Raw genomic sequence first — 26,442 nt, 5'->3', positions numbered from 1 at the left:
ATCCGCTTAACTGCCTCCATGTGTGGTATATGAGGTCGATGCATAAATTGGGACACCTGATTAACCGAATACACTATGTCAGGTCTAGTAAAAGTCAAGTATTGCAGCATGCCAACTATGCTACGATATCTAGTAGGATCCCCATATAAATCCCCTTCTTCAGAACTCAGTTTTTGATGGATGATGTTTGGAGTTGCCAATGGCTTACAATCCGAAATGCCTGCCCTACTAAGAATATTCATCGTGTACTTGTGTTGAGTAAGAGTAAGTGTATCATCCATTTTCTCAACTTCAACTCCAAGAAAATAGCGCAGATCTCCCAAATCTTTCATTTTGAATCTCTGATTTAATAACTTCTTTACTTTCTCAATATGATCTCTACAGTTCCCTATGACAATGATATCATCTACGTATATCAATAGAAGAGTGGTGACATCTCGTTCCTTGTAAATGAATAATGAGTGATCTAGAAGAAACTGAGAGAAACCATGCTTCTGTATCTCCAGCGAAAAACTCTTGAACCAAGACCGAGAGGCCTGCTTTAATCTATAGAGTGCTTTTTTCAACTTGCATACATACTGATTGGCATCTTCTTCTGCATATCCAGTGGGTTGTTCCATATAAACTTCTTTTAGATCTCCATGCAAAAAGGCATTTTTGACATCTAGTTGACTTAATGTTCATCCATGTTCAATGGCTAGACTCAATACAATACGAATGGTCCCCATCTTAACAACAGGACTGAAGGTTTTATTAAAGTCCTGTCCTTATTCTTGTGTAAATCCTTTGGCTACAAGTCTAGCTTCATACCTTTCAATACTCTCATATGGTTTATATTTTATCTTGTACACCCACTTGGACCCAACCACATTTTTATTTAGTGGTCTAGGCACAACTTCCCATGTACCACATTCATAATAGGTTTCCATTTCCTCATTCATCGCTTCAATTCATTTTCTAGAGTTTGCAGCTTGATAAAAAGTGAGAGGCTCATCCTTTTTATTTGCGGACTTTAGGAACAATTGAAAATCCAAAGAAAATTTCTTATAGCTCACCCACCTTTCAAGTGGATGTTGGGTCCGAGTAGATCTTCTAATATCTAACGTCTGTGGAACAGAGGAAGGAGAACCAATATCCGTGCGAAAAAAAGACGGAGGTTCCTTCTCTCGCAGTGTGTAGACAACACCCTTATACCTCCTTGATTCCAAATTTTGAGTAGTAACCTCCTCTGATTCCTCGCATGTCTCTTTTTTAATGCAATCTGTAGGGCAAGCATCGCTACTATTGGAGAAGAGTTCTGAGTTTAACCATGGGTAGTAAACCTCAACATTGTGACTTGGATTAGTAACATTGGAACTTGGATTAGCAGACTGGCTATCAAAGTTCATCTCATCAAAAACAACATTCCTCGATATTTTGACTCGTTTGTTCAGTAGATCATAGCACCTATAACCCTTGTAGTCTTCAGCATATCCCACAAACCTACACTTCAAGGTTTTGTCCTGAAACTTATGTCTCAATGAGCTGTCAATATGAACATAACAAACATATCCAAAAAGCCGCAATTCGTGATAAATGGGATATGCACCGAACAAAGAGAAATATGGAGACCTATTTTCTAAAATGGTCATGGACAGCCGATTTATCACATGAACGGTGGAATGAAAAGCTTTCCTCCATAAGATGATAAGAAGATTACTACCATGCATCATGCTCATTACACTCTCAACAACATGTCGATGTTTCCTCTCAGCAATCCCGTTTTGTTGAGGCGTATGTGGGCAAGACACTCTTCTCTTTATTTCATTAAGTTGAAGGAAATTAACAAAGTCACTAGAAGAGAATTCTCCTCCTCCATCACATCGGAAATTGAGAATGTTGGTGGAGAAATGATTTTTGACAAAAGCATGAAATTTTTGAAACAACCCAAAAACTTCTGATTTATGTTTCATGAAAAATATCCAAGTATAACGTGAATAGCTAGCAATTAGAATAAGATAATATCTACTACCAGAAACAAAAGCAATTGGGGCAGGCCCCAAACATCAGAACATATGACCTCAAATGGCCTTGAAGCTCTCTTATTAATAGAATTAAAAGGCAAAACACGACTCTTATATAGATGACAACTAGGACACTTTATATCACTTGATTCTGAACACAAGCTGGACTTTGGAATGAATTTATTCAAGACAAGTTTTTCAATAAAATGACGACCACAATGACCCAAACGACAGTGCCAAAGAGTTGGCTTATTACATTCAGACAGCAAACACACATTCAGAAGAAACCAATGATGGACACTGATGAGGCTTCAAGGACGAGCATGCAGAGTAGGCAGAGGAAGATGGATCTTCTTGAAAGATGTACATGTTGCCTCTTCTCTTCCCCTCGGCAAATATCTCTCCTTACCAGATTTGAAGAGGAACGAACGAGTTTTCTCAGATGGGTGTTGACGCCCTTACCAGTCGGTAAAGCAGAAAGGCGTTGACGCCCTTACCAGTCGGTAAAACAGAAAGAAAGAAGGTGCAGAAATCCGATCTTGAAGGAAGAATCAGATTTGAGAAGGAGACAGGGGGGATAGTCCTTACCAGACCAAAAAATTGAAGAGAGGGAGAGGATGCAGAGAACAAGATTTGATGAGAGACGAGTCTTCTTGAGATTTGAAGATTCAGATCATCTCCTTGGTTATTCTTTCTGAAAAATGATCTCAGGCCCAGTTTTAACTCTGCTCTGATATCATGTTAAAACGTGATGGCCTCCACGCTCACCTGCGCAAGAAGAAAGAAGAGTAATATGGGAGAGAAGGGACTGCAGTTTCACGGCAGAACAATTCAATGTGTTTTCCATAGCATTAGGTTATAAATACATTACTAATACAATTTTAGGGTACGAAAATACCCTCTAATGAATAGGAGAAATACAACATTAGTGAAAAGGTCCAGTATACAAGCCGGGTCTGGTACTGCCCAAACCCAACTTGGATCCAAGATCCAATAGCATCTTCTTTTCAGCAGTATCAGTATAACAAGAGGAAAAACCATTAGCAAAAATTACTTTGCTAAATAGATCATACCAAGCTTTTGGAGCTTGTTTGAGACCATAAAGAGCTTTGTTAAGTTTTAGAATGTTTTTTTACCAATCTCAAGACACGACGAAGGATCCATAAACACTTCTTCACAAAGATTTTCATTTAAAAAAGCATTTTTAACATCAAGTTTATAGATAGGCCATTGTTGAATAGATGTTAAGGCGATCAAGGTTCGTACACTACTAATCTTAACTACTGAAGCAAAAGTTTTCTCATAATCGATTCCATATTCTTGGGTGTATCCTTTAGCAACTAATCTAGCTTTGTATCTTTTTAATGTTTCATCGCTCTTAGTTTTGACATTATACACCCATCTACATCCAATAGCCTTTTTTCCTAATGGTTGACTTACAATGGTGCAAGTGTTAGCCTTGTTAAGAGCTTCTAGTTCAAGTCTCATAGCATCAATCTAATGTGGATGTTGCTTAGCCTCTTTAAAATAGAAGGCTCATGATAGGAATGTATCATCATTAAGCAAGTTCTATATGTTGGAGAAAAAGAGTCATATGACACGAATTTTTGAGGTCTACTATTCCTAAAGGATCGCCTAAGTTGGGTTTCTTCAACTTGATCTTCTAAGGAGATGTCTTGAGAGTATCTATCAAAATCACTTGGATGTTCATTCTGCTCACGCCGAGTATATACATGAATATCATTAGAATCCTCATTCTGAGAATCATTAGTTGTATGTGACAAATCATCATTTTGATGTGAATTGACATTAAAGTATGATCACAAATTAAATCACTTTTAGACTTAGTTCTAGGTAATAAGTCGAATAGAAAAGGGTAATCAATTTCTTCTTTAGATTTTTGAATTTCAAAACCATTTTGTTCTTCAAGAAAGGTTACATTTCTTGAGACATAAAGTTTATTGTTTTGTACACCATAGCACCTATAACCTTTTTTGTGTTCATCATAGCCAATAAAAGAACATTCAAGAGCTTTTGGTGATAATTTATCTTGTTCTTGAAAAAAAACAAAGCCCTTACAACAAAAAACTCTCAATCTTGTAAAATACGAAAATATTTTGAACAATTTCTTAAAAGAGAAAACATTTTTTAAAGAAGAGGAAGGCATACGATTTATGAGATAAGTTGCGGTAAGAATAGCTTCGGCCCAAAAAAAAATTGGAACATTTTTAAAAACAAGAAGAGTCCTTATTGTTTTAATGAGATGCCTAAGTTTTCTCTCACCAAGACCATTTTGTTGAGGAGTTTTTTGACAAGATCTTTTAATGTACAATGTCATTTAGTTTAAGATAGTTCTAAAATTCTTTTGACATGTATTCTCCTTCGGAATCGGATCTAAAAATAACTATGTTGTTTTGAAATTGATTTTGAATAAGAACGTGAAATTCTTTAAAATTGGAGAAGACATCGGATTTGTTTTTAATAAAATACACCCACGTGTATCTAGTAAAGTCATCAATAAAAACAACATAATAAGAATAACCTCCTTTAAACATAACGGGTGTCGGTCCCCATACATCGGAATACACTAGTTCAAATGGTCTTTTAGAAACAAATTTACTATCTGAATACGGAAAAGAATGCATTTTCCCAAGGATACAATTATTACAAGTAAATATTTTTTCATTACAAATTTTTTCCAAAAATAGAAAAAGATACAACTTGAAAATGCTAGGATGACTAAGTGTAACGCCCCAAAATTTCAACTTTCGAACCTTTCATAAAACAGGCAAGAGACTAAAAGAATCTCTTTATTACAGAGTTGGTTTAAGAAATAAGCGGAAGACCATCCTTTTGTAAATTTTAGAAAGGCAAGTTGACCACTTTGGGCACGTTAGCTGAAGAACCAAAACATACAACCCATGCTACTTGAAAAAGACACTTTCATTAAAAGAAGGTTCCAAAAGTACAAAATTTGGATGTCCCAAGGAAAATCTGTTACAAGACCCAAAAACATCAGGACGCGAGCTAAGAGCAGGAAGAAGAAAGTCTTGAAGCCATCTTGCCATCGCGCCATCGCCCGTGAAGTACCTATTCATCACCTGTACCCATAGAATGGGTTAGTTTCGCAAAAAAACTAGTAGGTGCACAAGAGAGACCACAAGGAAACCGAATTATGTACATTTAATTCAGTAGGTTACGCAGTTTAAAGTAGATATGCAGTTAAACAGGTAAGCAATGCAAGCAGGTACATAGTGCAAACGCGTAAGTAGTGCAAGCGAATCAGTAGTGCAAACGAATAGGTAGTGCAAGCAAGTCAATAGTGCAAGCGAGTGCAAGCGAGTCAGTAGTGCAAGCGAATCAGTGGTGCAAGCGAGTGCAAGTGAGTCTCACTACTCAACAACCAGTGTAAACAGACTTTATGTTTCGATATTACTGGCCTGCGGGTACGCGCAGGCAAAACGTAGAAACAACTGAGACTAGTTCGGACGTCTGTTATTCTATGTATTTTGAATAACCCGAATAGCTAGTTGAGTCCGCTCCAGAGGGACGACTTTAGCCGAGAGAGGATTCCCCAAAGGAGGCAGTGCCACGGATGCATCCAACTTCTGCAGAAGTGTTGAGCTAACTATTGTAGCCCCTTTCCCCTAACTCCAATGACTGGGGAAGTCGGATCATTGCCCGTAAGGTGGTTGTTAACAACCTGTCCATTGGAGTTTGTACCGCTCTGTCCTCTCCCTTGACAGACCACTAGAAACGAATAGGTACGTTAGGGGTTGCTTAACTAACGACCCACTCTATGCTGTGGTCTTTAAACCACTCGAGCATCTTGCCTGTGAAGGCGAATGTGAGGCCATTTATGTGATTCCAGCATTGTGCATTTCGCACTGTTCGAGGTCGCACGACGGTCTCATCCGATCATCGCAGTACTAGACGTGTCGTGCACGACTACAAGTACTCTAGGATGAAGGGGGTATAGCTCCTCAAAAGAAGTCTCAACAGGAGTGTTTCACAAAGATGTAAAGTTTATCAACTTTACTATATCATTTGAAACAGCAGTACCTTGTGCCAACATTATGCGTGCGATTTTCTAGAACCTCATCCGCTATCGGGGTATCTACATGTCACGCATGACTCGACACCGGCCTCGATAGACGGGAAACATGTTTCTCAACAAAAACTCCAACTCGTCTATAGGACTGCACACTCAAGGAGTCAGGATCCTTGCAAGGTATCCCCCTCCTTAAACGGGGATGTTACGCTAGCTCCTATCTCAACTCTCGTCGCAAGAGAGAGAGGTGAATGCCTGAGGATGCCTTTAAGGCATATACAAAGAGCAAAAACCTGTGCGGCATCTGCAATAGCAAAGCAGTAATAATACATACAAAGACAAGAGTCTAGGCGCAAAGCGCGACGACAAGGTAAAGGCGGTAAGCAGAAGTGTAACGCTGAACCTCGCCACGATGCGTGACGGCACATACAAACCATAAGCAAGAATGCAACACGAGATCTCGACGTGATACACGATGGCAAGTATAGACTGACATAAGGTAAAGGGCAAGGATCGCGAAACCGCATCCTTGAGTTAAGTGCATACTCGTATAAATATATATATATATGTATTCATTTATTGATCGTTTTTAGTTTAATTGAACTTAATTCAATTATCCAAGTCTTCCGTACAATCTTCCCCTACCTTGGAGGGTTACGAGCTTGCTGACGTCTGCGGACGTACACAATTGACGGCTCGGGTCGCGGAGCGCGAGTGAGATCCATCGTAGCTGCAAATATGTGATATTAACATGCAAGCCCAGACAAAAGCAAAAGCAAGGCAAAGACTCAACTTCTCCAATACATAGAGCTGGGGCCAACAGTCCCAAATGACTCGGAAAAAAAAAGGATGGGGCAGGGCCAAATGAGCCTTGCCGCCCAAAGAGGGATGTAGTCAATGTGAGCAGATGACTCACGTTCACTAGGAATTCCTCGCTGGAGATCAACATTTGTAATGATCTGTCCCCATTACGATGTAGCTTCTAAAGATTCCCCGGGTCTGTCGACCAAGGGTATAGGCTCCGCACAAAGGGGCAGGGGGGATCGGCCCCTGCTGGCAAACAAAAAGGCAGGGGCCGATGGCCCCTGTTAGCAAACAGAAAGGCAGGGGCCAATGGCCCCTGCTGGCACACAGAAAGGCAGGGGCCGATGGCCCCTGCTGGCAAACGAAAGGCAGGGGCCTATGCCCCTACTGACAAAGGAAAGGCAGGGGCCATAGGCCCCTGCTGGCAAACGAAAGGCAGGGGCCTATGCCCCTGCTGACAAAAGAAAGGCAGGGGCCATAGGCCCCTGCTGGCAAACGAAAGGGAGGGGCCTATGGCCCCTGCTGGCGCAAAAGAAAGGCAAGGGCCGATGGCCCCTGCTGGCGTAAAAGAAAGGCAGGGGCCATAGGCCCCTGCTGGCAAACGAAAGGCAGGGGCCGATGGCCCCTGCCGGCGCAACAAAAAGGGGCAGGGAGGAGGGGCTCGACCCCTCCCCTGCCGTAGCAGAGAGCAGGGAAGAGGGGCCCGGCCCCTCCCCTGCCGTACGGAAGTAGGGAGGGGGCTCCGCCCCTCGCCTGCCGTACGAAAGCAGGGAGGAGCCTCAGCCCTCCCCTCCCTGTGTAACGAAGAAACGCGGGGGAAGGATGGGAGAGAGAGACGGAAAGAGGGAGAAGAAGAGGAGGAAGAACGTACCTGGTGGTCGTCAGCTGCGTCGGAGAGAGGTCGCAGTGGAAGCAGCAGACGAGCGTGGGAGAGTCGGGAGGCGGTGAGGGAGAGAGACAGCGAGGGGGGGGGTCGTATTTGAAACCCCCTGCCTTATTTTCTAAAGAAGGCACGAGGGAGGCGGTGCCTCAATTGGGTCCGGGTCGGGTCCGGGTCCGGATCCGACCCGAATCCTAACTTTTTTTTTTACGGGTTATTACATCCTACCCTCCTTAAAATAATTTCGTCCGCGAAATTTCTATTCCATGCATTGGTCAAAATACAAGTCAGGGTATTTTTCCCTGATATCCGACTCAGGCTCCCATGTACATTCATTTATTCCATGGTGTTGCCAACGTACTTTTACAAGAGAAATCGTTTTCGATCTGAGCACTTGGTCTCGACGGTCAACGATTGCCACTGGTCTTTCCTCGAACGTCAAGTCTTTTTGGATATCCACATCATCATATTGAATGATGTGTGATGGGTCGTGAACGTATCTTCTCAGCATAGATACGTGGAAGACGTCGTGGATCTGAGCGTACTGAGGAGGCAGCGCAACGCGATAAGCCGCCTCACCGATCCTATCCAGGATCTCAAAAGGTCTGACGAACCGGAGACTCAGCTTTCCTTTCTTCCCAAAACGGAAAACGCTCTTTGTAAGAGATACCTTAACAAAAACCATATCTCCTGTTGAGAACTCGAGCTCTCTACGTCGACGATCGACGTAACACTTCTGTCGACTCTGCGCGGTACGCAAACGTTCTCTGATCATCTGCACTTGCTGAGTATAGTGTTGTAGCACTATAGGTGAATCTAACATCCGTTCACCAACCTCATCCCAGTAAACAGGTGATCGGCAAGGCTTCCCGTACAAAGCTTGGTACGGGGCCATACCGATACTCGCATGATAATTATTATTGTACGCGAATTCTGCCAACCCGGTATGAGAGTCTCATTCTCCCTTCCAGTCTAACATGCACGCTCGCAGCATGTCCTCCAAAGTCTGAATCGTGCGTTCAGATTGTCCGTCGGTCTGAGGGTGGAAAGCGGTGCTGAATTTCAGTTTCGTGCCCAAGGCCAACTGCAGTTGTCCCCAAAACCTGGAGGTGAACCTCGGGTCACGATCGGAGATGATTGACACAGGAACACCGTGCAATCTCACAATCTCCTTGACATAGAGGTGTGCCAAGCTGTCCAGTGACTGACTGAGCCGAATAGGGAGGAAATGCGCCGATTTAGTGAGTCGATCCACGATCACCCAAATCGCATCGTGTTTCCTCCGCGTCCTCGGCAAACCAACGATGAAGTCCATCGTGATGTCCTCCCACTTCCATTATGGAATCTCTATCTGCTGCATCACTCTGCCTGGTCGCTGGTGCTCGATCTTAACCTGTTGGCAAGTCAAGCACTTCGAAACGTATTCGGCTACGTCCCGCTTCATTCCACTCCACCAATATCTGCGCTGCAAATCTTTGAACATCTTTGTGCCGCCCGGGTGAATCGTGTACTTGGACTTGTGGGCTTCAGCGAGAATCTCATCTCTCAAAATAGGGTCTTTTGGCACCCAGAGACGATCCTTACGCCATACACCTCCTTCCTCACTCAGACGAAAGGGGGTATCGGCCCGCTGCGCTAGAGCCTTCAGCTTTTCGTACCGCTCATCGAACTTTTGACTAACAAAGATCCTAGATAATAGCTCAAGTTGAGCTACCATGCTGGAAAGACTGATTGAAACTGGAGTGACTGCAAACGGTTCCCACGATATCAGATCCTCGATCAGTTTCCACCCCGCAAATATCAAATAAACGGAAACGCTGGGAGACTTGCGGCTCAGAGCGTCGGCCACAACGTTCGCTTTTCCCGGGTGGTAGGACAAGGTAAAGTCGTAATCCTTGAGGAATTCCAGCCAACGCCGCTGCCTCATATTCAGCTCCTTCTGCGAGAACAAATATTTTAGGCTCTTATGATCTGTAAAAGCCTCGAACCGCTCCCCATACAAATAGTGCCGCCATATCTTCAATGCGAAGACCACCGCTGCTAACTCCAAATCATGAGTCGGATAATTCTTCTCATGTATTTTAAGTTGGCGCGATGCATAGGCGATCACTCTATCGTTCTGCATTAAGACGCAACCCAAGCCTGTCCCGGAAGCGTCGGTGTAAATCACGAAGCCGCCTTGACCCGAAGGTAAGGCCAAAATAGGAGCAGTCGTAAGACGTTCCTTCAACATCTGAAAACTGCTCTCGCACATGTCGTCCCACATGAACTTAGCTTCTTTCTTCAGGAGTTGCGTCAAGGGTAGAGAGATCTTAGAAAAGTCCTGGATAAATCTTCGATAATACCCAGCTAATCCAAGAAAACTCCGAATGTCACGAACATTCCTCGGTTGCTGCCAACTGAGTACAGCCTCGACTTTCGCTGGATCCACGGACACACCTTCCTTGGAGATGACATGTCCCAAAAACATGATCTCCTCGAGCCAAAACTCGCACTTAGAGTACTTAGCGAACAAACGCTCCTTTCGCAAAGTTTCGAGAATAACTCTCAAGTCCTCACGATGTTGCTCCCAGCTATCGGAATACACCAAGATGTTGTCGATGAACACGATCACGAAGGTGTCCAAGAAGGGTTTGAACACCCTATTCATGAGATCCATGAACGCTGCAGGAGCGTTAGTGAGTCCGAAGGGCATGACCGTAAATTCGTAATGCCCATACCTGGTCCGGAAGGCCGTCTTGGAGATATCATCTCCCTTAATTCTGAGTTGATGATACCCAGATCTAAGGTCGATCTTTGAGAAGATCTTGGCCCTCTACAACTGATCGAACAGATCCTCGATGCGTGGCAACGGGTACTTATTCTTTATTGTCGCCTGGTTAAGCATCCGATAGTCGATGCACAATCGCTATGATCTGTCCTTCTTCACGAACAAGACAGGAGCTCCCCAAGGCGAGACGCTGGGGCGGATGAATCCTTGATCCATCAACTCCTGCAACTGCTTCTTGAGCTCTTCGAGCTCGGCTGGTGCCATCCGATATGGAGCCTTAGAAATTGGCGCAGTACCCGGCAGCAACTCGATATTGAACTGCACCTCACGAGGTGGAGGAAGGCCTGGCAGTTCCTCCGGGAAGACGTCTGGAAAATCTCGCACAACCTCCAAGTCTCCCATCGAGACTCGCGTCGGCTCGGACTGAACGACACTAACCAAAAAGGCAGTGCATCCCTTCCTGAGGTAGCTCTGCGCCTTCAGCGACGAAATCAACTTGCTTGCCCGAACAGGTTTCACGTTCTTGAATTCCACCTTGGGCATTCCTGGGGGAGACAAAACAATCTTGCTATCTCTGCAAAAAATCTTGGCATGATACTTGTGCAGCCAATCCATGCCTAGGATGACGTCAAATTCCGTCATCACTAGCAGGATAGCATAAGCCGGTAAATGCCAATCTGCCAGGACTACGTCCAACTCTGGTACGTAGGTCGCACAAACAGTATTTTTCCCAATTGGGTTATACACTTCAAGGGTATTATGTAAGGGTTTTACAGGTACGCGCAAAAACTCGGCAAAATTTACCGAAATAAGAGTGTGTGGCACCACAATCAAAAAGCACAAAAGCCGCTTGGTTAGCGACAAAAAGGGTACCTTGCACTAGGTCGCCCTTGGTCAGCTGCTCGGCCTTGGCTGAGTAGACGCGTCCCGGTGCCCTCCTTAGACCGCTCGCCTGCGGTTGCGGCGTCTGATACTGCTGTTGCGACTGTGGTGGCCGAGGGAGCAGAGGTGCTCCGCTGGTCTGCCTGGCGTCGTCAGCCGCCTTTTTGCGACAGTCGCAGGCGTAGTGGCCCATCTTGCCACAATACAGGCATCCGCCTGTGTCGAGCGGGCACGCCTGCCCAATATGGGATCGACCGCACCTGGGGCACACATTGCCCGTCTGCTGCCTGGCTGGAGGGTTGCCCTGAGGCCGCTGACGTTTCGAAGGAGGATATCGTTTCCTTCCTCCTTCGCTCTTCACAGGAAGGAACGATCGTTTGCCTGGGTCACCGGAAGGTGTCTTCGGCTCACCACCCGTAGCGGGTGGCCTCCTGCCCTGTGTACTCTTAGTGCGCTCCCAGGCCTCACTCAGGAGGGTGGCAGCAGCAACTGCCGCAGAGAAGGTCGAGGGCATGCTGGTTAGGACCCGATGCATGAGCCCCTCCTTCAGCCCCCGAACAAACTTTCCTGCTCGCTCGCGATCATCCGCGAACAGGTTGGGACAATAGGGTTCTAAGCGCTGGAATTTGGCGATATAATCCGTCAAACTCGAATTGCCCTGGCTGAGCTCCAAGAACTCCACCTTCTTCTTCTCCCTCGCATGAGGCGGGAAGTAGTTCTCCAAGAAAGCCTTTCTAAAAGCTTCCCAAGGAATGGGCGAAATTCCCAAAAACTGCACACTCTGGGCCATGTCCCACCCACTGCGGGCATTCTCCTTCAGCCTAAAGGTCCCGAATAACGTCTTCTTGTCATCGGGCACTGACAAGACCTCGAACACTCGTTCCACCTCCTTCACCCAGTTATCGGCCATATCTGGGTCGGGCTTGCCATCGAAGGTCGGGGGGTCAAGCTTCAGGAATTTCTCATACGTCACTGCGATATGCGGCTTCGGCTCAGAAACGGGCGCTGGTTCCCTTTGAGAATGAATCTGGTCTCGCATAGCTGCTGCTAGGGAACTTATGGAATCCAACACGAATCCCCGCTGATCTGACCAATCGTCAGCAGACCCTTCATTCGAGTTTCTTGCCATCCTTGGAGTAAACAAGGAATACCAATAATTAGAATTTTCAGGAGGCTCGAAATAGGCCAGAAACATAAGTACTATTCATGTTTAACATGAGTAGTTTAGGAAAACCCAGCAATGCTGGTACATAAGCAAAACGCGTCAAGCCTCTTAGCTTAACAATGCAAAATACACCTACTAAGCAAAAAGAAAGGTATACTCACAGCGCGATGCGGATGCTCAATGGTCAAGAATCCTTACTTCCCTTAGCTCTGATACCAAGTTGTAACGCCCCAAAATTTCAACTTTCGAACCTTTCATAAAACAGGCAAGAGACTAAAAGAATCTCTTTATTACAGAGTTGGTTTAAGAAATAAGCGGAAGACCATCCTTTCGTTAATTTTAGAAAGGCAAGTTGACCACTTTGGGCACGTTAGCTGAAGAACCAAAACATACAACCCATGCTACTTGAAAAAGACACTTTGATTAAAAGAAGGTTCCAAAAGTACAAAATTCGGATGTCCCAAGGAAAATCCGTTACAAGACCCAAAATCATCAGGACGCGAGCTAAGAGCAGGAAGAAGAAAGTCTTGAAGCCATCTTGCCATCGCGCCATCGCCCGTGAAGTACCTATTCATCACCTGTACCCATAGAATGGGTTAGTTTCCCAAAAAAACTAGTAGGTGCACAAGAGAGACTACAAGGAAACCGAATTATGTACATTTAATTCAGTAGGTTACGCAGTTTAAAGCAGATATGCAGTTAAACAGGTAAGCAATGCAAGCAGGTACATAGTGCAAACGCGTAAGTAGTGCAAGCGAATCAGTAGTGCAAACGAATAGGTAGTGCAAGCAAGTCAATAGTGCAAGCGAGTCAGTAGTGCAAGCGAATCAGTAGTGCAAGCGAGTGCAAGTGAGTCTCACTACTCAACAACCAGTGTGAACAGACTTTATGTTTCGATATTACTGGCCAGCGGGTACGCGCAGGCAAAACGTAGAAACAATTGATACTAGTTCGGGCGTCTGTTATTCTATGTATTTTGAATAACCCGAATAGCTAGTTGAGTCCGCTCTAGAGGGACGACTTTAGCCGAGAGAGGATTCCCCAAAGGAGGCAGTGCCACGGATGCATCCAACTTCTGCAGAAGTGTTGAGCTAACTATTGTAGCCCCTTTCCCCTAACTCCAATGACTGGGGAGGCCGGATCATTGCCTGTAGGGTGGTTGTTAACAACCTGTCCATTGGAGTTTGTACCGCTCTGTCCTCTCCCTTGACAGACCACTAGAAACGAATAGGTACGTTAGGGGTTGCTTAACTAACGACCCACTCTATGTTGTGGTCTTTAAACCACTCGAGCATCTTGCCTGTGAAGGCGAATGTGAGGCCATTTATGTGATTCCATCATTTTGCATTTCGCACTGTTCGAGGTCGCACGACCGTCTCATCCGATCATCGCAGTACTAGACGTGTCGTGCACGACTACAAGTACTCTAGGATGAAGGGGGTATAGCTCCTCAAAAGAAGTCTCAACAGGAGTGTTTCACAAAGATGTAAAGTTTATCAACTTTACTATATCATTTGAAACAGCAGTACCTTGTGCCAACATTATGCGTGCGATTTTCTAGAACCTCATCCGCTATCGGGGTATCTACATGTCACGCATGACTCGACACCGGCCTCGATAGACGAGAAACATGTTTCTCAACAAAAACTCCAACTCGTCTATAGGACTGCACACTCAAGGAGTCAGGATCCTTGCAAGGTATCCCCCTCCTTAAACGGGGATGTTACGCTAGCTCCTATCTCAACTCTCATCGCAAGAGAGAGAGGTGAATGCCTGAGGATGCCTTTAAGGCATATGCAAAGAGCAAAAACCTGTGCGGCATCTGCAATAGCAAAGCAGTAATAATACATACAAAGACAAGAGTCTAGGCGCAAAGCGCGACGACAAGGTAAAGGCGGTAAGCAGAAGTGCAACGCTGAACCTCGCCACGATGCGTGACGGCACATACAAACCATAAGCAAGAATGCAACACGAGATCTCGACGTGATACACGATGGCAAGTATAGACTGACATAAGGTAAAGGGCAAGGATCGCGAAACCGCATCCTTGAGTTAAGTGCATACTCGTATAAATATATATATATATATATATATATATATATATATATATATATATATATATGTATTCATTTATTGATCGTTTTTAGTTTAATTGAACTTAATTCAATTATCCAAGTCTTCCGTACAATCTTCCCCTACCTTGGAGGGTTACGAGCTTGCTGACGTCTGCGGACGTACACAATTGACGGCTCAGGTCGCGGAGCGCGAGTGAGATCCGTCGTAGCTGCAAATATGAGATATTAACATGCAAGCCCAGACAAAAGCAAAAGCAAGGCAAAGACTCAATTTCTCCAATACATAGAGCTGGGGCCAACAGTCCCAAATGACTCGAAAAAAAAAGGATGGGGCAGGGCCAAATGAGCCTTGCCGCCCAAAGAGGGATGTAGTCAATGTGAGCAGATGACTCATGTTCACTAGGAATTCCTCGCTGGAGATCAACATTTGTAATGATCTGTCCCCATTACGATGTAGCTTCCAAAGATTCCCCGGGTCTGTCGACCAAGGGTATAGGCTCGCGCACAAAGGGGCAGGGGGGATCGGCCCCGGCTGGCAAACAAAAAGGCAGGGGCCGATGGCCCCTGTTAGCAAACAGAAAGGCAGGGGCCAATGGCCCCTGCTGGCACACAGAAAGGCAGGGGCCGATGGCGCCTGCTGGCAAACGAAAGGCAGGGGCCTATGCCCCTACTGACAAAGGAAAGGCAGGGGCCATAGGCCCCTGCTGGCAAACGAAAGGCAGGGGCCTATGCCCCTGCTGACAAAAGAAAGGCAGGGGCCATAGGCCCCTGCTGGCAAACGAAAGGCAGGGGCCTATGCCCCTGCTGACAAAAGAAAGGCAGGGGCCATAGGCCCCTGCTGGCAAACGAAAGGCAGGGGCCTATGGCCCCTGCTGGCTCAAAAGAAAGGCAGGGGCCATAGGCCCCTGCTGGCAAACGAAAGGCAGGGGCTGATGGCCCCTGCTGGCGTAAAAGAAAGGCAGGGGCCATAGGCCCCTGTTGGCAAACGAAAGGCAGGGGCCGATGGCCCCTACTGGCGCAACAAAAAGGGGCAGGGAGGAGGGGCTCGACCCCTCCCCTGCCGTAGCAGAGAGAAGGGAAGAGGGGCCCGGCCCCTCCCCTGCCGTACGGAAGTAGGGAGGGGGCTCCGCCCCTCGCCTGCCGTACGAAAGCAGGGAGGAGCCTCAGCCCTCCCCTCCCTGTGTAACGAAGAAACGCGGGGGAAGGATGGGAGAGAGAGAGAGAGACGGAAAGAGGGAGAAGAAGAGGAGGAAGAACGTACCTGGTGGTCGGCGGCGGCGGCGGAGAGAGGTCGTAGTGGCGGCAGCAGACGAGCGTGGGAGAGTCGGGAGGCGGTGAGGGAGAGAGACAGCGAGGGGGGGGGTTCGTATTTGAAACCCCCTGCCTTATTTTCTAAAGAAGGCACGAGGGAGGCGGTGCCTCAATTGGGTCCGGGTCGGGTCCGGGTCCGAATCCGACCCGAATCCTAACTTTTTTTTTTACGGGTTATTACACTAAGTCTTTTGTGTCAAGTCTCAATATCTTTAGATTGAACATGATTACAAAAAGATTTGGATGGCAACAACAAAAAATTCATATAATATAGATTTCATCTTCTATGACCTTGCCCAATCCGCTTCTTGGACCAGAGATCCTGCTCATGGCAATAGGTTGGTGAAAAAGAGACACTATATCCAAAATCGATGATTTGAGAGACTGAAAAAAGATTTAAATTGAGTTTTGGAATGATTCTAATTTTTGGAACATAAAATTCTTTGTTTTGACCATAAACTTTTTCAAGGTTTCCCATTCCTTCATCATCTAATGATGTTCTATCGACCATGAAAACAAAGGATTTAAAAGTATTGAGACTTGATTTCGATAAAAGAGATGCATTCAGAGTCATGTAGAAAGAGGCACCCGAATCAAGAATCCAAGAGGACATACCTATAATTGATAAGATTGTGGCACTGGAGGTGGAAAGTGTGGAAGAATTGATTCTCTTGTTAGAGTTTCAGCAAGTTGTGCAATGGAGTCTTTTATATCTCTATCGCTCTTTGATTCTTCACTTGAATTGCTTACACTTTTTAATGAAAGCATCTTTCTTTTGAGCTTAGGACAATCCGGTCGAAGATGACCCGGTTCATTACAATGGTGATAAACAATTTTTCTTCCACCACCATTGTTATTTTTCAAAAATTGAAGCAGTTTATATGTCCTCATATTGTTTCCCGATCTTGATACAGCATGTACCTCATCAATATCTTTCTTTAAAGCCAAGCGAGTTTCTTTTTGGCACAAATCGGCTAAAATTTCACTAAGAGAAATAGAAGCCTTATGAAGAAGGGACCCTCTTAATTGTTCAAATTCGGGACGAAGCCCATGAATAAATTGAAAAAACCTCTCTTTCTATTTGCTCTTACCTCATAGCAATAGCACTTCCTTCCCATTGTAGTTCGAGAAGGGCAAGTTCATCCCATAATGAGGATAGAGAACTATAATAGCCTTTAATGCCCATGTTCCCTTGCTTAGTTTCTCTTATTTTTTCTTGTTAAAAGAAATTCCTAGCAAGGTCTTTTTTAGTGTACATTTCTTTCATAAAAAACCAAGCTTCATTTGCTTTTCTTGAATTTTGCAAGATTGGCGCATATTTTGAGCTCCACATTGTTCATGAACCATGACAATATCTTGGCATGCTCACTTTTCTAATCTTCCATTTTAGATTGGTATTCTTAAATAGCTTTGGCCTTCTCTTCTTCATTCAAGGCCTTTTCTTCATTTCCCTCATTCTTTGTAAGCTTTAATTGTGGTTCCAGAATGGTTCCACATATATAACCCCAAAGTCTTTTACCTTTGAGAATATTTTTCATGGCAGCCGCCCACATCCTATAATGTGTTCCATTCAATTTGAATGAAAGATCGATCTTTGAGTCTTTGTCGGCCATCTTGGAGGAGCTTGATGAAGAGCAACAAAAAGAGTGATGCTTAAAAATTACTCAAAAGTGAGTAGGAGTACTCCAATGGTACTTTTACAACAAAGCTCTGATACCATGTCACGAAACACTAAAGGGAAAAGATAATGTCACAAAATGACTAGGAAATGCACAAGCACATAAGCAATAGGCCACTAATGGGCATGAATACAACAAGCCACAAAGTGGCAACATAAAATGAGAAAGAGAGCTAAAATATAAGAACTTTTATAAAGAAAAACTTCAAGAAAGAAGCTTGAGGAATACATGGGGCAATGCCCCTTATTTATACACAAAATGGGACCCAAGGAGGGGCTCCCATAAAGTTGTTGGAGCCCCTCTAACGGTCATATTTATGACTGTTGGAGGGGTCCAACGACTCCATGGTGAACCCCTCCAATGATGTAAAAAAGCAAAAAATAAAAGAAAAATAAAAAAAGGAGAAAGAAGAAAAAAGGAGGCATATTCAAAGTGAATATGTGTGTTACAAGTGAAATGACTATTTTACCTCTAGTGGGTATTACAAATATATATATATAGAGAGAGAGAGAGATACATAGACACATAGACATATATATTGAATATATATGTATATGTGTCTCTCTTTATATATATGTTGATATACATAGGAATTATGAATACAATTTAACATGTTGGATCTGGATCTAATCCATTACGTGTTATAGCCTTAGCACACCCCCTCCAACTGAGCATGGTTAAGAACCTTGGAAGTGGGGTCGGGATTGGGACAAAAATCCTAATATAATGGGCAGTGGGTCTTGTGAAATGCACCTTCGAAGACATGCCCTGCACAATGCCCAGAAAATAGAGAAGAGGAGAAGAGAAGAAACTAGGGAAACAGGAAAGTCGTCTTACCCTAGCCTAGGGTGACGTCCCATCTTATATATAATAATAACAGACATGATGAATTACAAGATTGCCCTTTGGTAAAAGAAGAAAGGACAAAAAATACATATATGTTGGATCCGGATCTGGATCTAACCCATCACGTGTTATAGCCTTAACATGCCCCCTCAAACTGAGCATGGTTAAGAACCATGGACAATTTGGATTTCAAGTGCCAATGACGATGTACGGTGAGTGCCTTGGTATACAGATCAGCCACCTGGTCCTCTCCTCTAATGAACATCGGCTGGACTTCTTTGGTTTCTACCTTTTCTCATACAAAATGTTGGTTTATTTTTACATGTCTCATTTTACCATGTTGAACCGGATTTGTAGAGATGACCACTGCACTCGGGTTGTCACAATACAATAACGAGTTGGATATACATGGATGCAAACTAATGTCATAACTCGATATTCGGCTTCTATACTTGAACAGGCCACAACTTTTTGCTTCTTGCTAGCCCAAGACACTAGGTGAGAACCCAGATAAACTCCATAACCCGTGACAGACTGTCTCGTAAAGGGATCATGAGCCTAGTCGGCGTCAGAATATGCAATGACTTTAATAGAAATTTGAGAGTCCATCATGATGGGTCTAACAAAAACCAGGTCATCTGAAAGAGTACCTTTAATGTAGCAGAGAATTTGTTTCACTGCATCCATATGCTTTATCTGAGGCTTATGCATAAACTAGGATACCTGATTCATGGAAAAGGCCAAGTTTGTACGAGTAAAAATCAGGTACTGCAAGGCTCCAACGATGCTGCAATATTTTTTTGGCTTAGGAAAATCATCATTATCAACAAGGGCATTGCCTAACTGAGAATGCATAGCCATGAGAGTATGCACAGGTTTGCACTATAGCATCCCACTGCATTAGAGAATATCTCGGGCATACTTTTGTTGCAAGAGGATCAAACGATCTAGTTGCTGGTCCACTTGTACTCCAAGAAAGAACCTAAGAGGTCCCAAATCCTTTATGTGAAACCGGCAATGAAGAATGGATTTGAACTGATTAATCTTGGCAACACTATTGCCAGTAATAATTATATCGTTCACATACACTATGACAATAGTAAGATGAGATTTATCACAATGCATGAACAGAGAATAATCATAGTGACTTCGCTCAAACCCAAGAGATCGAACTACAGTGTTGAATGTATCGAACCAGGCTCGTGAAGCTTGCTTAAGACCATATATAGCCTCTTTTAATTTAAGTACAGTGGACCGAGAATCTCCTTCAGGATATCCTGGTGGATGTTTCATGTACCTCTTCGTAAAGATCTCTATGGAGAAAAGCGTTTTTAATGTCCAATTGAAATAATTCTCATCCATTGGAGACAGCAAGAGACAAAACAATCTGAATTGTTTCCATCCGAACAACCGGGCTGAATGTTTCATCAATATCTGGCCCATGTTCCTAAGTATAGCCCTTCACTACTAACCTAGTTTTGAAGCGTTCAATGTTGCCATAACCTAGTATAGCCCTTTCTTGCCATAAGCGTTCAATGTTTTATCAAAATCCAATTTTTATTCAGAATTAATTCTTGGATTTCAATTTCAAATTCAAATTCAAAATCCGATTTTTATCCCAATTGCAAAAATAATCTTTTGAATTTCAAATCCAAATTCAATATTTTTTGCAAAATTTCTCAAAATTCAATTTGGATCCGATTTTAACTCAATTTGGATTTTGAAAATCAAATTGGATCTTGGATCCAATTGAAATCTGTTATTTTCAAATTCCCCTTTTATTTTTCATCTTTTATTTCACTTGTATTGTTAAAAAACCCTTTAAAAATCAAAAAAGGAAAAAAACATTGTTTTCAAAGGGAGGGCGCCACTTGGCATTTTTCAAATTCGTTTTTAAAACCTACTTTTAAAAACCCCTTTTGCTTTTAAAAACACACATGGGCATCACTTGCAAGGTGATGCCATGTGTCAAAGTTTTGACTAAATACCCATTTTACCCATTTACAAAACTTAGAAAAGACTCACATGGGCACCCCCTTGTAAGGGGGTGCCATGTGTCAAAACTTTTTACAAAATGGCATTTTTGCCTATTTGAAAAATGGCAAATTACCCACATGGAGTTGGCGCCAACCCCCCCATGTGAGCCCTTTGCCACATCAGCCCTAAGGCCCCTAAAATATCATAATTCCTATTGCCCACAATGCCCATCTAGGGGGCGATTTTTCTAAGAAGAAACTCTCCCTCTCTCAAGCACTCCTCTTTGGCTCTTGCTTGGTGGCTGAAGTGAAAAAAGAAGGAAGTCCCTCCAGCCCTCAAGGTAGGCCACTCTCTCTCTCCTAATTTTTCTTTTTCTTTTACATTTTTTTGCAAATTCTCTAAATGTCGCCCCCTTCTTTTCTTCTGTTTCCTTCAATTTTCTTTCAATTCCATGAATAGCAATGTAGAATGAACATGATAACTTTGTTTCAATATTAATTGTCTTGAGGGTATGTACAAGAGAAACGTATAAACAACTGATATTGCTTGGAGGTTTGTTATGCTATGTATTTTGATATCCTAAACAATTAGCTGAGTTTGATCCTAAGGGGACGGCCAATGACTGAGAGAGAATTCTCCAAAGGCCACTTGTTCAAGGGGATGCATCCATACTTGTACAGAAGTCATTGGGACCTACCACCTAGGATAATATTTGGCAACTCAGTCCCCTAACTCTAATGATTGAAGACACTAAGTTATTTGCTCGAAGAGTGTAGTTGTTAACAACCTGTCCATCAGAGTTTTTTTATCATCCTATCCTCTCTTTTAACGGAACCATAACGATGAATGGGTATGTTAGGTTCTATTTTAACTGACAACTCATTCTACATGCTCTGGTCTTTCAAACTAACTCGAGCATCTTGCCTGTGAAGGCGATGATCACCATTTATGTGATTTCCTTTTCATCATTGTGCATTTGCATGCTACGAGGGTTACCATAAACCTCTCATCCAATCATCGTAGTACTAATATGCCGTGAATATCTGATAGTAACATTACGATGAGAAGGTATCGATTTCTCATAAAGAAACCCCAACATTAATTTAGAATCTCAAAGTTTCGATTATCACTATTTATGTGATTTCCTTTTTATCATTTTGTATTTGCATGCTACGAGGTTACCATAAACCTATCATCCAATCATCATAATACTAACATGTCGTGCATATCTGATAGTGCCGGTACGATGAGAGGGGTATCGGTTTCTCAAAAAGAAACACCAACATTCTTTTGAAATCTCAAGTCTTGTGCTTTAGGCCGAGGATATCACAACAAAAGACCGTACGTACCTCTTAAGGCTACGCAGGGTTGAGGGAAAGACCTGGTTGTGAATAGGCAACCACCAGATATCCGTTTTTGTTTTCCGAAACAATGAATATTTCAAACATTGAAATCTTGCATGAAATCTCCTTTCAAAAGATTGAGCGAGCATGCGCAAATCTGCGTCTTTAAAAGCAAGCGTAAGCCTGTGCACATTACAGCATGACGACATAGTACATGTATATCAAAACATAAGCATGTGCACATTATAACGCGGCGGCATAATACATGTATATCAAACATAAACCTATGCACATTACAACGCGACGACAATGTAAATGACATAAAGCAAGACTCGATGTGTGAAACCACGCATCGAGCTAAATAAATTGCATAAGCAGTGTACGATATACAAAACCGTATATCGGCTAAATAAATTACGTAAGCATTGCACGATGTATGAAACCGTATATCGACTAAATAAATTATGTAAGTAGTGCATGATGTATGAAACCGTACATCGGCTAAGTAAATTGCATAAGCAGTGCACGATGTACAAAACTGTACCTCGGCTAAGTAAATTGCATAAGCAGTAGCCTATGCACGTAACAGCACGGCAGCAAAGTAAATGACATAAATTTAAATAAACAAGGATACACAAAACTGCGTCATTGAGTTAAAAGCATATGTAAATAAATATATATATATATATATATTATAAGTGTCCTGCCATTGTTCTTTTATGCAACTTTTCCCTACCTCAGAGATGGTCGAACTTGTTGACGATTCCAAGTGTAGCTCTTTAAAGGCTTATGTCTTGGTGCGCGTGTTGCGTCTGTTGCGTCGATGGGGTGCGCTAAAAGGTATTTTTATCATTTTGCGAAAGAGAACGATGCAACAACTTAAATTAATAAAATAAGCAATGTTTTGTGTTGCACGAGTCGAACCCAAACCCAGTTCAAGCTGACTGGACCGAGCCAAGCTTTGTCCAACAGGCAGTTAGCACAGCTCGACTGAGTCAGGCTCGGCTTGCTAACTAAGCTAGCTGAGTCCGAAAGTGGAGACTGAGCTGAGCTCGATTATAACCAAGCTTAGCTCGATGGGCGATGCGACAAACGGAAGGGGGTGGGCTCGGCAATCAGGCCGAGCCTAGGCTCAGTCCCATTGGCTTGGCCCCTAAATTGGAACGGGACCGAGCCTAGCCTTGGTCCTCTGGTTCAGAGAACCAGGTTTGGCTCGATTCAAACCGAGCCCAGCTCGGTGACATACCTCAGCCGCAGTAGGATCTGCTGCAGTTGAGGGACACGGGGGAAACGAGAGAGGGAGCAGGAGGGTTGGTACCCTCCTGCTGCTGTCATAGACGAGACAGAGGGCAGGAGGGCGCTGCCCTCCTGCATCGTGTCGTAAGTCAACATTTCAACCGACGACACCCATAAAAAAGGCACCAAAGGCCAATCCTCTGCTCCTCCTTTATCCATTCTGAACTCAGAGTGGGGAGAGGGGGAGCGACGCCCAGGCAGGTGTGCCCTCAGCCAAATGGCCTCAGGCGCCACTGTTGGCCCCACCGCAGGGTTGACAGGGGGGGGGGGGGGGGGGGGGGGGTGTTGGCTGTCATCCGGCAAAAGGAAGGGGAGGCGGCAAGGAGAAGGAGAAACAGTCGTTCGGTTGTTGCTATCTTCAGGAAAAATAGAGGAAGAAGAAACGGGGGACGCAGTCCAGCGAGTGGCCACTGCGATGGCCCGGTGGACAGGCGCCGGAAACAGAGAACGGGGTGGGAGGATGGCTCGAGTGAGCCAATGGTCCACACGAAGCCGAAGGGGTCCTTGACCCTGCTCCCGCAACACGACCTCGTCGAGAGAAAGAAAGGGATTCGTACCTGAGGGAGGGGGGGCAGGTTTCCGACGAGCTGTGGCATGCACCGGCGAGAGGAACTCCTCCTGGCAAACGGGTGGGGTTGTGCTCTGCCGCGGGAGAGGGAGAGGGAGAGGAGAAAGAAGACGAGAGGGGGAAAGATGAGAGGAAGAGAGAGAAAGAGTCGCGCCTTCGGCGAAGCTCCCGCGAGCGTCGAGGTGGGCAACGGCGTCGGGATCAAGCGAGGGGGTCGGGGTTGCAGGGGAGGAGTCGGGGGACAGGGAAGAGAGGTGGTGAGGCGAGGACTCTATAGGATAACTAGGGTTTGGTGTCTTCACAAGGGTCATATTCTCTTATGAAAGATAATGCTTAATCTCAAGAAAGAATTTTGGAGGATCTTCTCCCTCAAAATAGAGCCTTTGCCATCTCTCTCTCAGCCTTAGATACTCAATCACACACCTAGCTCATAATGAGTCCAGGACTAAGGTTGCCCTTACTAATAGCATCCGAATAAGGTGTTACCATTGTCAACCTTTGAATTACTATAATCGATACAGTCACTAATCGTTGTGTTTTTCCATCACAATGAACTTCAGTAGCACACCATTTAAGCCAGTACAATGAGGACTGTGCAGCAATATCTGCAAGATTACCACCAAACTAAGCTGCCCCAACAAGATTAACACAACTGTGAGTTCCATTGCACATGCAATCTTGAGATCAATTAAATAACACTTATTCAGAAAGGAGCAGAAGACATTATTCAAAAAGGAATGGAAGAAAACAATGTAAGAAGGTGGATAAATTTAACTCCAACAACAAGAATTTTAGCAGCTCAATTTTCAATAAATTTTCAATATTAATCAAATTTTGAGAGCTTAAACTTGAACTCTCTTCCCCATAGAAAAGATTGAGCGCTAGGTAGCTCAAGTTACAAGTTTATAGCAGAACTAATGTCCACTGAAAAATAAAATGGTAAAAGAATACCTGCAGCAGTGGGTTATGGTCAAACTTCAAACACGTAAGATTGGGAAGAGACGAGAGCACTTGTAGAGGCCACTCACTGATCTTGTTGTGGGACAAAATCAAAGCCTGTTGCATTTGTCACAGGACAGTGTCTATCATATCAAAGCAAAAGAATCCAAACACCAAATATGTCCACTAATGTTATGTACTGCAGTTTCCTTTTCCAAGGGAAGCTGATGTCATTTTAATCCAAGTGAATGTGTCAAATCACCTTAGTATCAAAATTCAAGGGGCCAAGATAATCAACATTTACACATTCATCTGGGACAATCTAGCAGTGGTCCAAGAAATGTAAATATATACTTTGCCAAGCTAAGAAAAAAGTGGAATTTGAATGATAATCCTATGTAAAGATCATAAGAGTAGGGCATGAAATTTACCTGTAACGAAGAGCACAAAGAAAGTTCATTAGGTAGCTCCTTGATCAAATTCTTTGAAAGATCAACTTTCATAGTATCAGCTGACTCCCATACCACTGGTGGGATATGATCCAATGATAGTTCAGGCAAAGAAAGTTCCTGGTCATCAAATTTCCCAGTTGTCTGCAGGAATATGGCAATAAAAAAAAATCCAAAACAAGCAAAGGAATACTAACCTTCGAAGAAAGAGATAAGCGAGCTGCCTTAGCAACTAGATCATCTTTCACATTGGGAGAAGCAGATACAGATGCTACACAAGAAATAATTAACAATTATTTCAAAGGTACTTGTCCACTGACATTCTTTTTCTAACATCAAACTCTAATATACCCTGCTAATCCTCCTATAATCCATTGATAATGACAACGACACGAAACAAAAAAAATTGAGAAAAAAATATCACAATAACATTAAAGCAGGTAAAATGCAGTGTTTCACACACAATCACAGTATATACTTTTGAATATACCAACAAACTAGGGTTGCAACATTGCCCTCATGGAAAAATGGCTATGGGTGATTTGTACAAAAGACGGAAAGCTAGCCACTATCTTTATCGAGAAGTACACTCTACATGGATGGCCCTCCAATTGGACCGAATATCAAGCTTGGAAAAAGGGCTCGGGTATTTGAAAAGGGTTGGGGTAGCCCTCGAACCCTTTTGTATAGGTATATGGGTTGCAATTGGCAATGGCAATTCTACTCTTTTGGCAAGACACTTGGTGCCAACATGGGTGGCTTCGGGACGTTTTCCCATGCCTTTATGCAGCCTTGAGAAGGAAGCATGCTCGAGTTGCAGATGTTTGGTCCTCATCTCAAGTTACTTGGGACTTGACTCTTCATAGAAACCCATCGGAATTGGTATTCGCTCAATGGATAGGCCTCACCACCCAAGTCAATCACATGTTGGTTCTTGATAAGGAGGATACGCCCTTATGGATACTCTCTAGCAACGGTATTTTCAGAGTAAATACCCTCAACACACTTTTATCCGGCCCGGCTGCACCTTGGCTCCCTAGGAAAGCTTTATGGAGAAGTGGTCTACCTCTACGAGCCTCCCTCATGGCTTGGCAGATTCTTCTTAGTCGAATTAACACCAACTCAAAAATTCAGCATCATGGTGTTCACCTTGCCAGCATGTGTGTCCTCTGCAGAAAGAAGGTGGAATCAATTCCCCACCTTTTTGGGGAATGTGCCTTCTTTAGATCATTGTTTTTCCTGGCATGGGAGGACTTTAGTTTGTGTTTGCATCATTTTAACTTTCCTAGGGATGTTGTTGTTGCATCACAGCTTGATCATCGAGGCACAAATTGGAAATTTGTTTGGCATACATCATTTGGAAGGAAAGGAATCATCGTAAATTCCGGCAGGCCAGTTCCAATC

General features: G+C 43.8%; 1 protein-coding gene across 3 annotated transcripts in view; it reads right to left on the bottom strand.

Moving 5' to 3' along the window:
• Nucleotides 1-26,442, bottom strand: part of LOC149822212 (Leucine-rich repeat (LRR) family protein) — a 146,591-nt gene that overhangs the window by 15,866 nt on the left and 104,283 nt on the right. For all 3 annotated transcript variants that reach the window (XM_089980725.1, XM_089980727.1, XM_089980726.1), the window contains 3 exons: nucleotides 25,236-25,309; nucleotides 25,021-25,158; nucleotides 24,602-24,706 (listed from right to left, as the gene is read on the bottom strand). In XM_089980725.1, coding sequence (XP_089836851.1) covers nucleotides 24,602-24,706; nucleotides 25,021-25,158; nucleotides 25,236-25,309 — 317 coding nt within the window. The remainder of the gene's footprint in view (nucleotides 1-24,601; nucleotides 24,707-25,020; nucleotides 25,159-25,235; nucleotides 25,310-26,442) is intronic.

The sequence above is a fragment of the Nuphar pumila genome, chromosome 11 (genome assembly GCF_984573655.1).
Source record: "Nuphar pumila chromosome 11, dmNupPumi1.hap1.1, whole genome shotgun sequence".
Taxonomy (NCBI): Eukaryota; Viridiplantae; Streptophyta; class Magnoliopsida; order Nymphaeales; family Nymphaeaceae; genus Nuphar; species Nuphar pumila.
Note: the sequence above shows the minus strand (reverse complement) of the source record. Positions and strands in the feature narration are given on the sequence as shown.